The 18,265-nt window shown below is 44.9% G+C and overlaps 1 protein-coding gene across 2 annotated transcripts; it reads right to left on the bottom strand.

The window, feature by feature from the left end:
* Positions 1 to 1,354: 1,354 nt before the first annotated feature.
* On the bottom strand, positions 1,355 to 18,156 carry GOLGA7 (golgin A7). Of its 2 annotated transcripts, none has more exons than XM_012106001.4 (6): positions 18,111 to 18,156; positions 17,649 to 17,781; positions 12,455 to 12,607; positions 6,387 to 6,488; positions 5,138 to 5,200; positions 1,355 to 2,735 (listed from the first exon to the last, which is right to left on the bottom strand). In XM_012106001.4, the coding sequence occupies exons 2-5, from the start codon at positions 17,757 to 17,759 to the stop codon at positions 5,153 to 5,155; spliced, it is 414 nt and encodes a 137-aa protein (XP_011961391.1). In that variant the 5' UTR covers positions 17,760 to 17,781; positions 18,111 to 18,156; the 3' UTR covers positions 1,355 to 2,735; positions 5,138 to 5,152. The 2 variants fall into 2 exon arrangements, with proteins under 2 accessions (XP_011961391.1, XP_004021844.1); XM_004021795.5 differs by lacking the exon at positions 18,111 to 18,156 and adding an exon at positions 17,997 to 18,057.
* Between the last annotated feature and the right edge of the window lie 109 nt (positions 18,157 to 18,265).

The raw sequence follows: 18,265 nt of genomic DNA, 5'->3' as shown, positions 1-18,265 counted from the left end.
TTGAAGGCAGGAGGAGAAGGGGACAGCAGAGGACAAGATGGTTGGATGGCATCACCGACTTGAGGGCCATGAGTTTGAGCAAGCTCCTGGAGTTGGTGATGGACAGGCAAGCTTGGCGTGCTGTAGTCCATGGGGTTGCAGAGTCGGACATGACTGAGTGACTGAACTGAGGCAAAAGTCCACCTCTAGTGGAATCTGAGCACAGATACTGTCTCTCAGAACAAGACTTCTATAAAGGGGAGTTTGCTGTGCTGTGTGCTGTGCTTAGTCGCTCAGTCATGTCTTAGCCTTTGGGACCCCACGGGCTGCAGCCCACCAGGCTCCTCTGTCCATGGGATTCTCCAGGCAAGAAGACTCGAGTGGGTTGCCATGCCCTCCTCCAGGGGATGTTCCCAACCCAGGGATCGAACCCAGGTCTCCCTCATTGCAGGCGGATCCCTTACTGTCTGAGCCACTAGGGAAGCCTAAGAAATCTGGAGCGGGTAGCCTATCCCTTCTTCAGGGGTCTTCCCGAGCCAGGAAGTCTCCCACCCATCAGGTGGATTCTACACCAGCTGATCTACCAGGGAAGCCCCAGGGAGTTTACGAGTCACTATTAAGCCAAACGCCTTCCTAATCAAGATGTAGTAAAGCAACCGTTAATGACCTCTCCTCTTACATGGCGTGCATTTATGTACAAGGATACGAGTGCCAGGTACAGTACATGTAGCAGTGTTGTGGAATGCTGGGTCAGGGATGGATGCGAGGGGAAAGAGAAACCAGCCCTGCTCTCAGGGACCTGAGGGGCTGGGTGGGGTGGCAAGGGGAAGGGGAGGTAAGTATGAAGACCAAACATGGCACAAAGACTCCAGCTTCCTTTATGAGATTGAAACGAGCAACAAGGCCTGTGCTACTTGACAAGTGTTGACTTATCTAGGAACCAAGGCCAAATGGAATATGGAAGGAATTTAAGTTGGAATATAGACTCTATTTTATAAGCTGTTACTCTCTGCAAATGCACTTCATAAAAAAAAAAACAAAACACACACACACAACAGAGACATCAGACGATCTAAGATTGTCATGATACTGTGATACTCTTCCCCTAATGAAACATTCCAATCTCTTATTTAATTGAATACATTTTGACTATTGGGGACTATTTCTCGGTTTGGAGCCCTGTCGCTAATGTATCTTCATTTAAGAGATACAGCATGTAAAAAGCTGCTGAGTGTGACAAACTGTATGAACGTCAGATGTTTAAAAATACTAAGCTGCACTGAACCAGGGGTTCTCGCAGTATTGTCTATCTGCCAAATGTAATATCGTATCATTTACACTTCATCAAATCACACCAAATATGACACAGAGACAATTTGTTTAAGAAAAGATTTACTAATGTGTTAATATTTCAGCAAAGTTATTGCAACGGGTTGAAAAGGCAGACAGACACACTATTATAGGCTATTATAAAGTAACAAGTTATACAATTAAAATATTACATAGAACTATGGGATTTACTGAATAACTAACAGACTCATAAAAGAAATTAAATCTGAAAGGTTAAATCCAGTATTAGCACCTACAACATCTCTGAAAGTAAAACTTTTAACTGTTTCATTCTCTCCTAATACATGTCTTATCCTTCTCCCAAAAACAGTGCTCTCAAACCCCAAAGGTGAAGGGTATGGGAAGTCCCAATGCTAAGAACATACAGCCAAAAAAAGAACTCCAAACAGTGACTCAGGACTTGACAGTTTTAGCTGGAAATCACTTATCTTACTGAACTTGAACCAATCATACATGTTTCTGTGCGTGGAATACTGTATATGATAAAGTCTATGAACCATAAGGACTGCCAGCAGGGAGAGTTAAAAATTAGCAATATACAGTATTATTCCTATCAAATTTTTCCTCTTAAGTTACATTTATAACAAAACTATAATTAAAATATTTATTACACTTGCTCGTTACACATTCAGGGACACAGCAGGGACATCTGAGTTTGATGGTTTAGCATCCACTTTATTGTGCTTACTCATTCTTATAAGAACAAGCGACACAGACCACGTCTTCCCAATGCTCGAGGTGATGCGGTACCAACAGAATTCTGAAAAAACCCAAACCTGGAAAATGCATTAAACACTGCTTTAATTAGGAAACTGATATAATAAAACAAGAAAAATAATACATTATTTTTCCAATGAGCTTCGGTTTGGGGAATTAAACAGCAGAACTAGACCTTTAAGCTCTGAGTCACAGCAAAACTGGTAGTTTTCTGAAATCTGGGAGATGCGTTAGCAAAACCAGACACAGCCCACCCTTCACCAAAATCCTGGAGAAAAGCATTTCATGAATTTGGGGGGAGTAAGACTGAACACTGGCTAGGATACAACATGCTGAAGCCCAAGGAATGATGAGAACCACTGGTACTGGCAGCAGGTGAGAAATAAACTGCTGGGCTGACCAACTGCATATTTGTTTAATGGCTTTGAATGAACAAAGTGAAACGCTTCATGGCATTTTCTCTGAAACTGATCAAAATATTGCAGAGTCCTACACGATTTGGAGACACAAAGTGGATGCTGAGCGACTAGAGGTCACTCCAGGTGCGGAATTTTAGAAAGTCAGTCCTTGGAGTGAATGGCACCGTGGCTCTGGCAGCAGATACGAAGGAATGATGCTCTGGAGAGGAGGTAGGGGGACGCTCTGCGGTCGGCCGGTGGACAGGTGAGGGTCCCAGCTGGACGTGGGATCTGTAGTTAGAGGGAGAAGCAAAGGCTTAGAAAGCGACACTGACTGACCTCCCAAGAGCAGCTGCTGTGACCTCCCCACGTGTGGGCTACACTCCATTAACCCAGGCTCCGGCTACTGAGATGCCCAGATCTGTCTCATCTGCCGAAGGGGGTCCATGGTTTGAGGGTCCAGAGATCCAAGCCTGTATGTTTGCATCTCTGACCAACCATGTCTCGAGAGGCAGCACAGAACAGGAGTGCGCGGCCAATCCAGGCCTGGCTGCCTCCTGCCGACCTGCCGGTTTGGGGCCCTGGACAAATAACTGAAATTCTCCGGGCCTCGGTCCCCTCTTCTGAAAAACAGGGACACTGCCACAGACCCCAGAGGGTGCTATGAATGATGCGGGCACGCAGGAGGTGCCCACAAGCGCTGGGTGTTTTTATTATCACTTATTTATCGTGATAGGTTAGTGCTACATTCTGTTTTTTAAGTAAAGAAGACGATCTTAATCTTAAGAGAGAAAACAACCATCAGTTTGTTGAATAATAAAGGTATCAAAAAAATTATAACTTTTTAAAAAGGAGTAAAATATAACACTCTTTTAAAAAAATAAAGGCCATCTCCATGATTTGTGTGCTCTTAAGTCATTAATTTTAATTCCCATATAATGCGTCAAGCTGCAGACACCATGTATGCTTAAGAAAAATGACAGAACTGAATTCATTATTCTTCAAGAGTTTTCCCCTTTCCTCTAAGACCTCAGCCCACACAGGATCCCAGGTCTGAGGAACACACAGCTCTGAAAACTAAATTACACTGAACGAAAATATTTGCATTCATGAAATTACCACAAGTTCCTAACGTAAATCTCATTTCAAAACTTCGCTGTTGTTGAATATTGATAGATTCCTCTCTGGTGTGCGATTGCTCCAAGTCCCGCGCCACCTCAGGAAAACAGTGTGTTAGAGCAACAGGAGCTGCAAAGTGCGTCATGACAAACGGCTTGTGCCAAGGCAGCGCAGCTGCAACTGATCAAACCAACGCGTCCCAGCGGCCCGCCACCAAAACCACACTTAGGGCTCCTGGCTGCTCCTCTGAGAAGTACCAGTTTGCAAAGCGCACGTGAGAAAGCGTGTGAACAGGTAACACTATGTGCTCCAAAACAAAGTCTCAGTAAAGAATAAAACACACGGCAGAGGGTGTCATTATTTAGGTCTGTCTTGTAAGAACTCAGGGGACACATTCCCTAGCGCTCAGAGAAGACAGCTATGTATTAATAGCATTCAACAAATGGAACAGACAAGATGTTATTTTTAAAAGGTACTGGAAAAGAAATGAAGGGGAAAAGCATTTAGAATAATGCGATGGACTCTTTTTTCTCCACATCTCTGCTGCTGCATGTACTTATAGGAAGTACGGTGAAAAGACAAGGCTTTATGGTCAACCAGACTCGGGTTCGTAACCCTGGACTATTAGCTGTGTGACCTGGAGATCATCACTTAATCTCTTCCTATCTTGGTTTGCTTATCTGTAATGTGGGGGGAATACTGGGCAGGATTCTTGTGAGAACTGGAAACAGTCTGTGTAACACCTAGCACACAGCCATGCCCTCAGAACAGCAGCGAATATCATTGCTGTTGCCCTGGGGAGGAGGCTGTCTGCTCTGGCTGAATCTGTTTCTGAGCAGCCTCCTGCGAGTCAGGGACAGCTGCCTGCGGACGTGGTCAGGAAAGCTCAGCGGCAGAATTACTACTGGGAGGTGGAGCGCAGGACGGAAACGGGCAGAAATTGGCCCTTTTTTCTGGTCACTTAGAAGGTGCGCTGGCTTCCAGGTGATTCTTCCTCCACATTCCCACCAGCATTCAGCAATTTGCTGCTCAGTTGTTCAGCGTCATTATGTGGATACGTGAGAACATGAACATTCTAAAGCGCGTGAACATTTATGTATGGTTCTACCCACTAGAGGTAAGGTTTCTTTTAAAGGGCTATGAAGCCACTTAAATACATCAAATATTTAGACTCTCCCTATTCTGAAACGTTTCTTTGGTTATTACAGCCATCTGTCATGGCTTTAATGACAGGGAAATCTGTCAGGGGAAAAAATGTCAGGGAAATCTTCTGACCTGATTTTTATGTGTAAGACCCATCTATTAAAATGTCCAGGATAGTTTTGAAATATTAAAATAAGACCCCCCAACCCCCCAAAACAAAGTAATAACAAAATGAGGCTGAAAACAACAAAGGGGGAAGAAAAAATATCAGGGTTAAACTATCACTTGGGTTAACAGAATTTGGGTTAATGACACATTTTAAATATCAAGTCAGTACAGACAGTATGCCAGTATTTATGATGCAGACGAGAAAATTCATGCACCCTACAAAATTACAAAAATGGCACATAATCATACAATTTCATATTTACCTTTAATTCTATGGTTTATCTTCCACTGCTCATACCTCTGTCTTCATAAATGGTAATTTCAATCTAAACAGCATGACTGTTAAGAAAACACACTGGAAAACACAACACAGGAAAAGGGACTACGGAGAGAAGATGGGTATGATCTGTGCGGACTTCTCTTTACTTACTTTAAAAAAAAATTCTTTTGGCTGCACCTTGTGGGATAGCTCAGTTCCCTACACAAGATTGAACCTGGACCCACCAGCTGGAAGCTCGGAGTCTTAACTGTCGGACCGCTAGCAAAGTCCCCCTTGCCTTTACTTATCTTAAATTATTATTTAAGCAATTAAAATTATTATTATTTGCTTTACTTATTTCAAAACATTAAAAATTTCTCCTGCTTAAGTTAAACAGTGTTTGCCACACCCTGCTGAAAAATTCAAGAAATGTCATTGCTTGTGGTATACCACAGAGTTCCTCTCCAAATATTATTTATTTTTTAAAAGAAGAAAAGAATGTGAAAAAGGATACTTTATTGCAGAACTAACGGGGGCTCTTCACTGAGCATCCATAGTGAGGTAATGACGTCAGGGGTGCAAAACACCCTGAAATTGTATGCAAACTTTTTCTTGTGAGAGAGCTCACGACTTCTAAAAGTTTAAGAAACACTGATACGAGTATAATAAAGCCGTTGAAATTATTATCAGCCGGAAGGCCTGGGATTATCTGACCTAGGTTTTAAAAAAAATTTATTTTATCCAGTTATTTATTTTACTTGTTATCAAGCTAAATTATTTTTTTGTAATTTTATTTACCAAATTACCAAAATAAACTTCGTGATGTTGTCAACTGCCTCTAAAATATACAGTTATGTCAAAGGTAATGAAATGATACATCTGGCAGCTGTAACTGATTTCAACGAGTCAGATGAACCCACGGAGCTGCGATTTATTTGGACGACGAGCTCTCCGCGCACTGAGTTCATGCATTTCAAAGGGGCCTTTGGTGTAGCCTCCGCAGCTGAGATGCATGACTCACCCCACTCCATTATTACTACAAGATGCTGCACAGCCACCAAGACAGCGGCAGCCCCAACACTACACGCTCCAGAGACCAGCACGCCACCCGGGAAGGAGTTGTGCTGGAAGGAGGGAGTGCCTTCCAGCAGCAGAGCCCAGGGCAGGTTCGGGAACGGAGGGAAATCCTCTCTGGCCAGGGCTGACGGCCATAATCAAATATTTAGACCTCATGATCTGGACTGAAAAGATACAACTCGCAGTCCTCTCTCGATGGGATCTGTCAGGAGGAGGCCTTGTGGGGCGTAGATCTTCTCATTCTGCTCTTGAATGTATTTGGAGACTTTCTTCAGGACCTGACCAAAGAGAAACAACACAGCTCTCTTACCAACTTCATCAGATTCTCTTTTTGAGTATTCAGCTGAACTTCAAAATATTCAGGCAGTGGAATTAGTTTTCAAAGCAAGAAATAGGTGTTCACGTGGAGGGACAGCTCTGACTCTGTGGCTCATGCCCTGGGTCCCCAACACCCGCCCCCTAGCCCCAGTTCTGAGCACATCCATACAGCCTAAGTCCAAACAGAGATGCAGCCAGGTGGCGGCACGAGAGCCACGCCCCTTCCCTCCATCCTGGATACGGAGAAATTTGGAGGTGACCATATACACGTTACGTGCCTTCCCCTTCCCTACTCAGGAAATGTGCAACATGTGACCTCCTCTGATATCAGGAACAGCTTCTGGCTTTCCCCTGGACACTCAGGAGATGGTTCTCAGGACTTCTCTGCAATCCAGTGGCCAGGACCTCAGGTCACTGCTGAGGGCCCATTTGCATGCCTGATAGGGAAACTAAGATCCTACAAACTGTGAGGCATGCCCCCCACCCTCCACCCCAATAAAGAAAGAACGAACTGCTTTCTCCACTGTACATTTTCATCAATTTAAAGTCATAATACAAAGCGGGCCTATAACGAAGGGAGTCCAGTACATTTAAAACTGAGAAATCTGTTTCCTTCACCAGGCACGTTTGTGCTGGCTGCCATGGAGGTCTGGTGACCAGTGTTCTCCATCATCTCCTGCCTGCATGGGAGGCTGCTCTGCAGCCTGCTCCTGAGTCCTAGATGGGAACCTCGATTTATAAGTTTAGTATTAAGGTTGTAAAAGTCAAAGCAAACATAGACAAAAACCAGATAGGATAAAAAGGAACTTCTGGAAATTGCCAAATCTTAAGCTTTAATAAGGGCAATTCTGAGACAGATAACCTAGAAGAAAATAAATCTTAATAGTGATACACAAAATCAAAGAGTCACATGTTTTCTTTCAGATTCAAGGTCATTATAATCCTTTGCTGGCTCTAATCTTCAAAGACGCTTTGATCCAATTCTTTAATTACTGTATGTTTCCTTAAATTCACACTAGCAGAATATGATAAAGTCACAGATAAATGTGATCACAACATAAAGGGAAAAAAAGAACTGTATGAAAATAAAGCTGGAAAGGAAGAAATCTGATTTAAGTATGGGTCTATAATGTACCAGAACAAACCAACATATTAGAATGATAAAACGTAGCTGCTTTGGCATAAACTGATTTAGAATTTAAAACTCTATGCTGCTTGTATAATGGATTTTCTCACTGAAGGACAATAAACAGTCTATTCAGGTTACATCTCTGGGGAATAATAAAATCTCATGTTTTACGTTTTTTAAAAAAGAGCATGATATTATTAAAAGAGTCATCTGCAGGGTTATGAAGTAATGTAAGAATACTATTTCTAAAGAAAAGACTTTTTCACCTTATTACCTAAAGTACATATGTCATTCTCCTATTTTCAACTCTCAAAGAATTTGAGCAGTGCCTGGTCTTTATGAGCAAAAAAAAAAATCTCAGTCACTCTCTTTCCACCAGCATTTGTCAATCATGCTGCTGCTGCTGCTAAGTCACTGTGCGACCCCACAGACAGCAGCCCACCAGGCTCCCCATCCCTGGATTCTCCAGGCAAGAACACTGTCAATCATGCTAAAAAGAAGGGAAGCAAGTCACTCATGATGGTGCCCAATTCAGGATTCTCCCTCTTCGCTCCAATTTCCTTCTGTGCTCACCTGCCAGAGCTCGAAACCGGACAGCCAGGCTCCCCTCACCCCGTCCATTTACACTGGGCAGACATTGAGAAACCAGCCTGCATGGCTGGTTTCAAAGAAAGGATTCCTTCACATAGCTCTCCTCCCCTCCTCGAGTGCAGGTTATTAGCAAAGACACAGCCATGCTTTATTTGATTCAAGCAGAACTCTGTCGTGCAAGGCTTTTGTTTAAACTTTGGTAACACTCATGGACACTTGGGTTTCAGTTCAGAAAGAAGACAGTTTTCCTTGGGCGCCAGCTGCAAATCCTCCCACAGCACTGCAGTGAAGGCGGCACCATGCTAACCCAGATGTGTTGTTAGCAACAGACAGCTCACGGACGTGAGTCAACTCGTACCTCACTCCTGCCAGGACAGAGCACCGTTCTCACCCTCAAGGAACTTTGTGTTGACATTTTATTCATACTTCACTATTTTTAGTGAATCGTTGTTAAAACAAACTATAATACCAACAAAATTATCTGTTATCCTCAAACCCGCAATAAAAACCTCAGTTTGTATAGTATTTACAAAGTTAAACACTCAGACCTCAGGAAAGGCTATTGTCCTCTTTGAGAATAAGCCTCTCAAAGCCCTTGAGGAAAGATAACCGAAGTGGGGTTGAGTGAGAGGCCCAGGGGCTTAGTGTTTCCAGAAAGATCTGAGTTCTCTGACTGCGCTCTTTTCACATCACAGCCCATGGGCAGCAGGGACGTCTCTGGTGGACGAACACAGCAACTGCTCCTGAAAGAAGAACGTTCCACAGGCCCATTTGTTCCCTGATTATAATGGGCAGCAATGGAGGGGAATAACACTGAAGCCTTTATCTTCATTGTAAATCAATAAATAGCACATTATAGAAAAAAAAAAAAAAGCACGATTGTTCTAGTGGGTTTTAAAAGGCCTATTTACAATCTCAAAAAATTTAACCCACAGGACAAAGTGTAAGTGTCACTATGCGTGGCTTACTGTTTGTAGACTGGAAGTTTTAGTGTTTAACACAATAAAGACTAAATGACTCAATTTTGTCCCTTCATAAAGGAGAAAATAATAGCACAGGAATTCCTAAGGGGCAAACTGGAGAGAGGGAGTGGCTGAGCACTCTAACATTTTTATCATCTTATCAAAAATACAAATACACATTTACAATGTTTCCTTTTAAAAGTACATGGAGATTATATCTTTATTATGACCATTCCAGTTATGTACTTTGCATGATCTAGTTAATTCATGTCCAAATTTCTTATATAAAATCACATTTATAAAATGTGCCATAAATTTGGGTTTCTTGACTAATTTTATTGGGTCTTTATTTGCTTTATAATACTTACTCTGTAAAAGAGACTTTAATTAGACTTGTAAAGTAATACCTTATATGTTATTTATGAACTCAAGTCCATTATTTTCTGATATAATTTGAGACGTGCCTTCTGAAATTGATCATCAAAATAATCAAATACTAATCAAAAAAGACTTTAATTAAGAGTTGCTAAATGTTTTAGTAGGTAAAGAAACCAGCAGCTGCTAAAAAAAGATGACTTATACACTTATACACTCAAGGTAAAAAAAAACCTGTACATGTAAGTGCACACATATCTGATTAAAACATATATATACACACACACACTAACTCGATTTTTAAGTCTATCTTAAGAAAACTTTATTTAGCACCTGCCATATGTAAGGCAATTTATTAATTCAAAGATCCATTATATTTCTTTTTTGGATTTACCTTTTTTGTTTTTTTAAACAAACGTGTCCTAATCACTGATATACAGCCAAGTGACTCAGTTGCACATGTACCTACGTTCTCTTTCATATTCTGTTCCAGGATGGTTTCTTTCCTATGTCTCCTCATCTGCATCTGCTAACACCCATCCCCACTCCTTGGTAACTACCAATCTAAGACCCGCTTACAACTGAGAACTCAGATTTGGAGAGATGAACTTGTCCATGACTCATAACTAGGAAATGACCTGGCTGGCACCCAGTGATCAGTCTCTCTATAACTGATGCCAGAGGCAGGTATCTGTATCTATTTTAGCAAAGACACATGAAAAAATAAGTTGATTAAAATTTCATCAACAAATTTAAAAACTACAGTGAAATAACAATTCAAGCATGCAATATTCCATGAGGCGTGAATAAAACACTCTGGAGGACATATTTCTGCCTTAAATTGGCTATATTACACGTCTTCTACGGCCACGTGGCATGAGTATCTTACCTGCACAGGCCCAGCCCTCCCCACCCACCCCCTCCTGTGGTCAGTGGCTCCCTAGCGTGCCTCCTCCTCCACCACCTCGCCCCTTGAATCCGCTCACCTCCTGCCGTCCCTGCCGCTCCCTCCCCGCCCAGGCTCTCCTTGTCTCCTGCCCGGACTTCTACGAAGCGTCTTACTTGCACTTTTATACCTTTCTTCCTCAGAGCCAAGAAATCTGTTTAAAATGAAAATCGGATCCTGCCACTCTCCTGCTTGAAAAGCTTCAGTGATCCTACCCTGCATGGAAATAAAATCTAAGCCTCTCTCCACGGAGCACACACTCCATGGGGCAGAACGCAGGTCCCCTCACCTCTCCTGTCACCTCTGCCCTCTCCTCCTCTGCACAGGGGGCCCACGCTCTGCACATCCTCCTCCAGCCTTCTGAAAGGCCCCAGGCTCCCCATCTTTCACGTGGCAGCTGAACGCTAGCACCCCAGAGACCCTTTCTGACCACCCCATCTAAATTAGTCTCTCTGGTTCTGGTCTATCCTCGGGAAGTTTGGTTTTTTCTAAGGCATTTATCACAACTTACAATTCTGTGGGTTTTGTTCCTTAGTATCAGTTTTTACCAGACTTATAAACTCCACAACGTCAGTAACCACGTCTGCCCATTCAGTTATATCCTCTGCACAGTGCTTAGCACATAGTAGGTGTTCAATAAAATTAATCGAATGGATCCCGTGTCCCTTCACTCACGAAATGTATCACTAAAGAGGAGCTGCTAAGACAGAACAGACTGAAAGTGGATACGGATCCTCTGTGACTTCTGATGCCGAACATTAAGCAGGAAAGAAAGTGTGTGACGAGGAGAAGGGCATAAACTGCCTGTGTCGCTCTTTAAATGCTTACCAGGGGACTCACACCAGGATGGTAAGGAAGAACACGGTGGCACGTTCAGCCAACGGCTCAAAACGCTGGAGCCACACCTGTGTCCGCTCTCCACCACATGGAGTACAAGACAGCCTCCAGGAGACTTTGGCCAGTGGGGTGCCTCCTATGCCCAAGGCCTCGTGCTAGGCATCAAGAGGGACACACTGTCCTTGATCACAAGAAAAACACATACTTGATGGGCAAGTAAGACAGGAATATAAATGCTACATTCCTCAGCAAAGAGCGCTTAAGTACCAGAAAACAGATTCCAGTAAAGCGCTGTGGGGACAGAGGGGAGAGAAGGAATCCAATCAGAAGACAGGGTGAAAAGTCAGCTGAGAGCAGGACTGAAGGACTGAGGCCATTCGGACATGGAAAGGGCATCTCAGGGGGAGGAAGGCTTCTCAAAGGGTGCACCTGGCTAAAAGATAAAGTGAGGACGGGGGAGACAGGGCTGGGGGAGGCGAGCTGGGGGAGGGCTTGCGACAGCCCCTCACGCTGCAGGAGAGGCATGGCTGTGTTTCACGACACAGCAGCTGTTTGGAAATGGAAGAGAAAGGCAGGAAAGAGGCTCTGTGGCTGCGGTATTGGTCTAGGAGAGACGTCACAAGGGCATAAATCAGGGGGAGGCAGAGGGTGTCATAAAGTTAATGAATGGGCAATTGGAAGACAGCTCGGTCTGACTACTGATACAATTTCGCTCTTCTCGACCCCCACCTGAAGATGCTGGGCGAAAAAGACAGGGTGCCGCTGAGCCAACTGGGGAATGGGAGGCTTGACTTTCGGACCCCTGAGTTGAGGAGCCAGCATCTTTGTCTCCAGTGGACAGTTCAGAGGGGAGACAAGGACTCAGGTGGGAGGAGGAGATGGAGGGTACAAATTTGGGGAAATAAAAACTCAGCACTCTTCTGCGTGTCTGGTCATAGAGGCAACAATAAAATCTGAATTATTATTATTTTAAAAGGCCCTTTAAATTTTATAGCAAGCGTCACCATGTAAACATAACCTGTAACAAACCCAACTTTTTTTTTTTTTAATGCTTGTAAGAGATTCGGAAAACACGGGCAGGCTAACCTTCTCATAATGAGTTTCCATGCACAAGAAGATGGTGTACGCTGTTAGACAAGCCAGGCAGCCTTCCAGATATGACTGGCCCCCAAGCTTCTCGGCCTCGGCATAAAGGTTATTTAGGGTCCGTACTGTTTCTTCAAATTGCTGCCGATCAATCTGTACAGAGAAAAGAATTTTAAAATCAGTTTTGAAAAAAAAAAAAAAAAAAGATGACCACGTCACTCCTGCTTGCGATCCCTAATTAGGTCACCGTCTTGTCAACATTTTATCTGTTGGCAAACAAATTTTTAGGTGATTCAAACTGGATCTAAGTTGCTGAAACTGGTCAGTGCTTGTTTCGTTTCATCTTTCTTTTGGACACTGTGTTATGTCCAGGCTGAAAAGGGTGTCGCCCGATCCTCTGTGCTGAATCACAAGTAACTTAATTAAAGAACACAGTCCTTCCAGCCCCGCATTCTCCCACACTCACATTTACAGAGCTCGTACCTTCGGGTATCACCACAGGCAGGCCTTGGAGAGAGATGAGTAAGACACTGACTTGTCCTCACGGCATTCACAGTCATGAGTGTAACAGACACGTAACAGTGAAAACACAAGAAGCCGACTGAACAGTGCAACTGAGGCGTGCGTGAAGAGCGTGGGGCGCCCGAGGAGGGGCGGCACGCTGCCTTACCTGGAAAGGGCAGGCGACCTTAAATCGAGGTCGCTAAATGCTGGCAGCGACTGAGGCCCAAAAAGGGAGTAAGGACTCTGCCTGCAGATCAACAGGGGCAAACTCTGTATGCTTTCCCATCTCTTTTACAGTGACTACTTGGTTACTAAGAGCTCACACTAGACAAGGCAAAACCTCCCACTACCGCGGGGCTCTTCTTACCAGGGGCGCCTATGACCTTTTTCTAGTCAGTGACGCCATCACCTAACACGTGTGCTAACACGACCGACGTATCTGCTTTTCTCTAATCACCCGCTTTCCCTTTCTTCTTCCAGTATCCCTTTCCTTCCTTCCTTCCTTAACAGTACTTTGTCAATTTCAAATCTCCATGGGAATTTAAGGCCCAAGCTAGAGCATCTCACCCAATTCTATCATTCTCAGGAGGTAACAGAGCCCAACCTATCTGTCCTTATCCTCAGCCTGCTCTCACACTGTACCCCCCTTATTCCTAAAACCAATACCCACTTACATATTAATTCTTTCCTTTATGAAGGCTTTACACAGCAACAGACTCAGAAAGAAACTCCAAGAACCTTAATATACACTTTGAGACAGAACATTTCCAAATTTCCAAAATTATGCTCCAAGAACATAATTCTTTCTTAACAGATTATCAACCTTAAGCTATTAAAAAAACCTTTAGGTAAGAGGCAGCTGCCTTGTCCTTCACGTGGAAAATGGTGAAGATTCAATGAGCCAAAGGCATGAAAACCTTAAAGTGGCAGTGACTCAACCTGCCTTTTAAGAGGAGCTACTTTAAATTTCCCAGAACAGCAGTGTTTCTAAAGGGGGCTGGGAAAGTGGGGACAGAGGTGGGAGCCAGGGCCCCCACTTGAAGATGTGCTGTGTCACTAACGGTCACCTGGGCAACCTGTCACCATTCCCAGAACACACTTAGAGGAGACCTGCTCAGTGAACAAGTGTTGATGGTAAATTGTTATCTCTACCTGGTTCTGTCAAACTTAAGGTCTTCTGTTTATTCATCAGTAAAACCATGAAAGTCCAAATAATTACAAACACTCGCACTTGGATTTATCTACAGTGTTATGATCTGAAAAAGAAACTTCTCTGAATTATTTATGTTTCTTTGGATAGAATGATTAAAAACTAGGTGTTTCAACCCAGAAACTTTTTTTTTTTAGCCACACCAGGTGGTCTATGTGATCTCAGTTTCCGGACCAGGGACTGAACCTGCGTCCCCTGCCTTGGAAGTGCTGAGTCTTAACCACCAGACTGCCAGGAAGTCCCCAACCCAGAAATATTTGATTTCTTTCTGATTTGGAATTACAGATCCTACCAGAAACACTAATTCTTAAAAGTTATTCCACGACTGCAATGCTTTACAGGATGGAAGCAAGTCATAAACCATTAAAAAATTTTTTTTAAAATCCAAAGTGAAGATTAAAAAAAAAAACAGTTTAATTAAAAAACCAAAAAGATGGGAGTTCCTTGGCAGTCCAGTGGTTAGGTTTTGGCACTTTCACTGCCGAGGGCCCCAGTTCAATCCCTGGTCAGGGAACTAAGATCCTGCATGCCGTGCAGCACAGCCAAAAAAAAAAAAGAGTATCTTAGAAAGGTTTAAAAAAAGCATGACAGGCAGCAGTAAAGGCAAGGACACACAAAACTAAGGGCTCTGCAGGGCAACCGCCGGCCTTGCTTCCACGCCCTGCAGGCTTTATGAAGCACGGCTGTCAGCGAGCCCCTCTGGGTGCCTGGACACCGACACAGCAGCTATCCTGACATCTGGAGGTTTGTCAAGTTAGAGCTATTTGGACCAATAAACAGTGGCGGTCTAAATGGAAATAGGAGTCAGGCTCATCTCCCAGAATTTTTGTTTCATGTTGAACCACCTGCCGAAAGCATCAGGCTGAAGCTTATCAAAGGTAATGAGTCAAAGGTAATTTCTACTGACCGGCTGTAGAGACACAGTTTTAAAGGGATGCAGGGAACAAATGCCTCAATTATAGCTCACTCAATTCTCTTTCTGCCCACACCAAGGGTTCCTAAGATGTCCGTATGCTGGCTAAAGTTAAGAATCAAGCTTTAAAGAAATGTCCTGGCGACAAAGAGCTTACACATCAAAGTATTATGTTCTCAGAGGCAGTGAGAAAGTAAACTTGTTAACACACAGAACTTGTTCTTACTCCCAAATTAAAGGGTACAAATGTGTGTGTGTTTAATGCTTTAAAGTCATACAAAACAGCTGGATGTTTATTTCTCCCTCTATTACATTGCCAAGTACGACGTTCTCACAAAGGGAAACTCAGCCTCAGTGGCAGCGCAATCAGTACAATTTCTAGGTTAAGCAGTAGAGAAACAAAGTAAGAAACCTTTCAATTTTCCATCAAACAAAGCAAGGAAAATTTAAACCTGTAATTTAAATTTAATCTCAACACACTTAAAAAAAAATCAAAGCTTTCTCAAACAGTTTCAAGTATAAGCTAGTGTTTTAACACAAACATTTAAAAAGAAAAAAAAAAAAACTTCAAGGGTAGCTCAGCTGATAAAGAATCTGCCTGTAATGCAGGAGATCTCGGTTCAATTCCTGGATCGGAAAGATCCCCTGGAGAAGGGATAGGCTACCCACCCCAGTATTCTTGGGATTCCCTAGTGGCTCAGATGAATCTGCCTGCAATGTGGGAGACCTGGGTTCAATCCCTGGGTTGGGAAGAGTCTCTGGAGAAGGAAATGGTAACCCACACCAGTATTCCTGCCTGGAGAATCCCCATGGACAGAGGAGCCTGGCGGGTTATAATCCATGGGGTCGCAAAGAGTCTGACTGAGCGACTAAGCACACACACACATAGTACTAAGAATCACAAGTGGTGCTGGGCTACACGAAGTCAGAGAAACGAAAGGGACTCCAGAATTTGCCAAGAGCAACTTCCTATAGCCATCCATGGAGTACTGTAACTGCACCGTTTCTGTATTCAGACTATAAAATAAAGGTTCCACCACACACAGAGTTGAAGGCTCATGTCTGATTCTGCATAAATAGACTTGGCTCAATTATGAGCTGGAAGTTTGACTTTTAAATCCTTTAAACAAAGCATCAAGTGACATCCAAATGAGTGTGGGGCAAAAGAGCTGTTTACATTCTGATCCGAAAGCACATAAACAGTATTAAGTCAGTTTCCCTAAGAGACTTAAAAGTGAAACATTTGATCTATTTCATATAAGTACTAAAAAAGCCTGTTAACTGTAATGCTAAATTATTTTAAAAACCACATTCAGTAGCTCTAGCCAACAGGCAACTTGCTCAATTTCTATCTTCTCAAACCACCATGGAGGTGTCCATCTAGTGTCAGGCTGAGTTATCTCATAACTTGGCGACAACAAACTGCAACAATTACAGGATATTTCACAAACAAACTAATCTAGGAATCATCTTTATAAGGTGTGTTGGGGCCTTAATTTGCATTTAAAGAAACATACTTGGGCCACTAACCTGCTGAGGGTTCGAAATCAAGCCAAAGCGCACTGTCATTGATCTTTGTTGATTATCCCGCCTTGGCAATCAGGTAGAACGACCTACCACCCCACAAGCTAATTTTAAATGACTGCTGCACATCGCTCCAGCACATACTCATCGACACCTACCCACTCCACGGCCAGCACTTCACAGCTCCACACCCATGCCCAATCACCCCTGACTCCCTCACCCTCTTGTCAAAGAGAAAAGAACCGCAAAACCTGCTCCCATCTAACCAGAAGCTGACCTCTGAGCAGGAAACAGGTTCACCTTACAAACCTCAAGACCAGTCTGTCTTTGGGTGTGTGAACACACTTAGGCACAAGAAAACACATACATAGTCTCACTTCGCTGCACCTTTACAGTAAGATCCAATGACCATTATTATTCTTTTTATTAAGTCTGAAGAAAGGAGAAACACCCCTTCCTGCGAGCAAGACCGCCCAAAGGACCCACATTCTGATGACAGTTCTGGCCCACAGGCCAACAAAAGTCGGCTCCCAGCGATAACAGCAAAAGAAACCAGTTGAGGGCCTCCTTCTGAGATTATTTCCGTGTCCAGACCCATGCACTACTCTGTGTTTCTCAAGGTTCGGAGAAGGCCTGTCTGCGGTGCCCAGCACAGCACCGAATAATAAACCAGCACAAGCGGCCGGACGCCCGTCACTCGAATGATGGTGATCTCCTTTGCGTGGTGAGGTTGGAGAATGCAGCTTACACAACACGCCGAGGTGGGTGGCCTGGAGGGTCAGGAATCAAGCGCCTCATCACTGTGGTCACTAACCCGCGGTGGGGTGGGGAGGACGGCAGCGTACCGATTCCGGCCCTGGCCATCGTCAGGTCACCCGGTCCGGCGCTTGGCCTCATTCCTCCTGCTCCCGACCCCGGGTCTTGCTTACCAGACCCGTCCTGGCACAGCCCTGGCCCAGGCCCCTGCTGTGCCCGGCCCCTCCCAGACGCGCACCCTGCCGCCGCCCCGGCCGAGCGCAGGTGCGGGGAGCCCGGCTGCGTACCCGGTTCTCCAGCTCCGCGGGGAACTTGGTCTGGAACTGGCAGCGGGTGCCACTGCTGTAGTCTCGCTGAATGAAGACCTTCCCGGACACCGGCGCCTGCTGCGGCCTCATGGCGAGGACAGGACGGGCCGCGCTGCGGGTTCGGGGGACACCAATCACGGTCATACCCCCGGCCTGGACCCAGGACTCCGGCCCGCCAGCCCCACAGATCCGCCCAGCGCCCAGAGCGGCCCAAGGCCTCCCGGCCCCACTCCCCTTCACCCATGCTGGCACCACGGCCCTTCAGCTCCCTCCCCGGCCCAGGCCCCGCGCCCCCCCACAGCCCGGTTCGGCCCGGGAAACACGAACCCGCCTCCTCTGCCCTCCAGCTGCTGTCGCAACGCCTACGCCTCCACTTACGTCCTGCCGCAAAAGGCCTCTTCCCCGCGCTCCACCTACCCGCCCCTCTGCTCGAACACTTACCTCAAGTCTAGGGCCCACCCTCTCCTCCGGCCGTAAAGCGATCCTGTCGAGACTGCGCGCTACCTTGCGGGGACGCGCTGTGGGCGGGGCCCGGGCGGACTCCGCCCCCCGCCCTGCCCGTAGGAGTCCGGCTGGAAGGAAGAGGCAGGGCGGGG

This window comes from Ovis aries, chromosome 26 (assembly GCF_016772045.2).
Source record: "Ovis aries strain OAR_USU_Benz2616 breed Rambouillet chromosome 26, ARS-UI_Ramb_v3.0, whole genome shotgun sequence".
Classification (NCBI taxonomy): domain Eukaryota; kingdom Metazoa; phylum Chordata; class Mammalia; order Artiodactyla; family Bovidae; genus Ovis; species Ovis aries.
The sequence above is the reverse complement of the archived record's forward strand: the minus strand, read 5'-3'. Positions and strand labels throughout refer to the sequence as shown.

Bases quoted from the DNA above. Each gene is read 5' to 3' on its own strand.
- GOLGA7 (XM_012106001.4), bottom strand. From the start codon at position 17,759: ATGAGGCCGCAGCAGGCGCCGGTGTCCGGGAAGGTCTTCATTCAGCGA. The intron at 6,489-12,454 runs GTTAGCCTGCCC...CTCTTTGGTCAG, and splicing joins TGGAAACTCATTATGAGAAG to GTCCTGAAGAAAGTCTCCAA. The intron at 5,201-6,386 runs GTATCTTTTCAG...CATGCTGTTTAG, and splicing joins TCGAGAGAGGACTGCGAGTT to ATTGAAATTACCATTTATGA.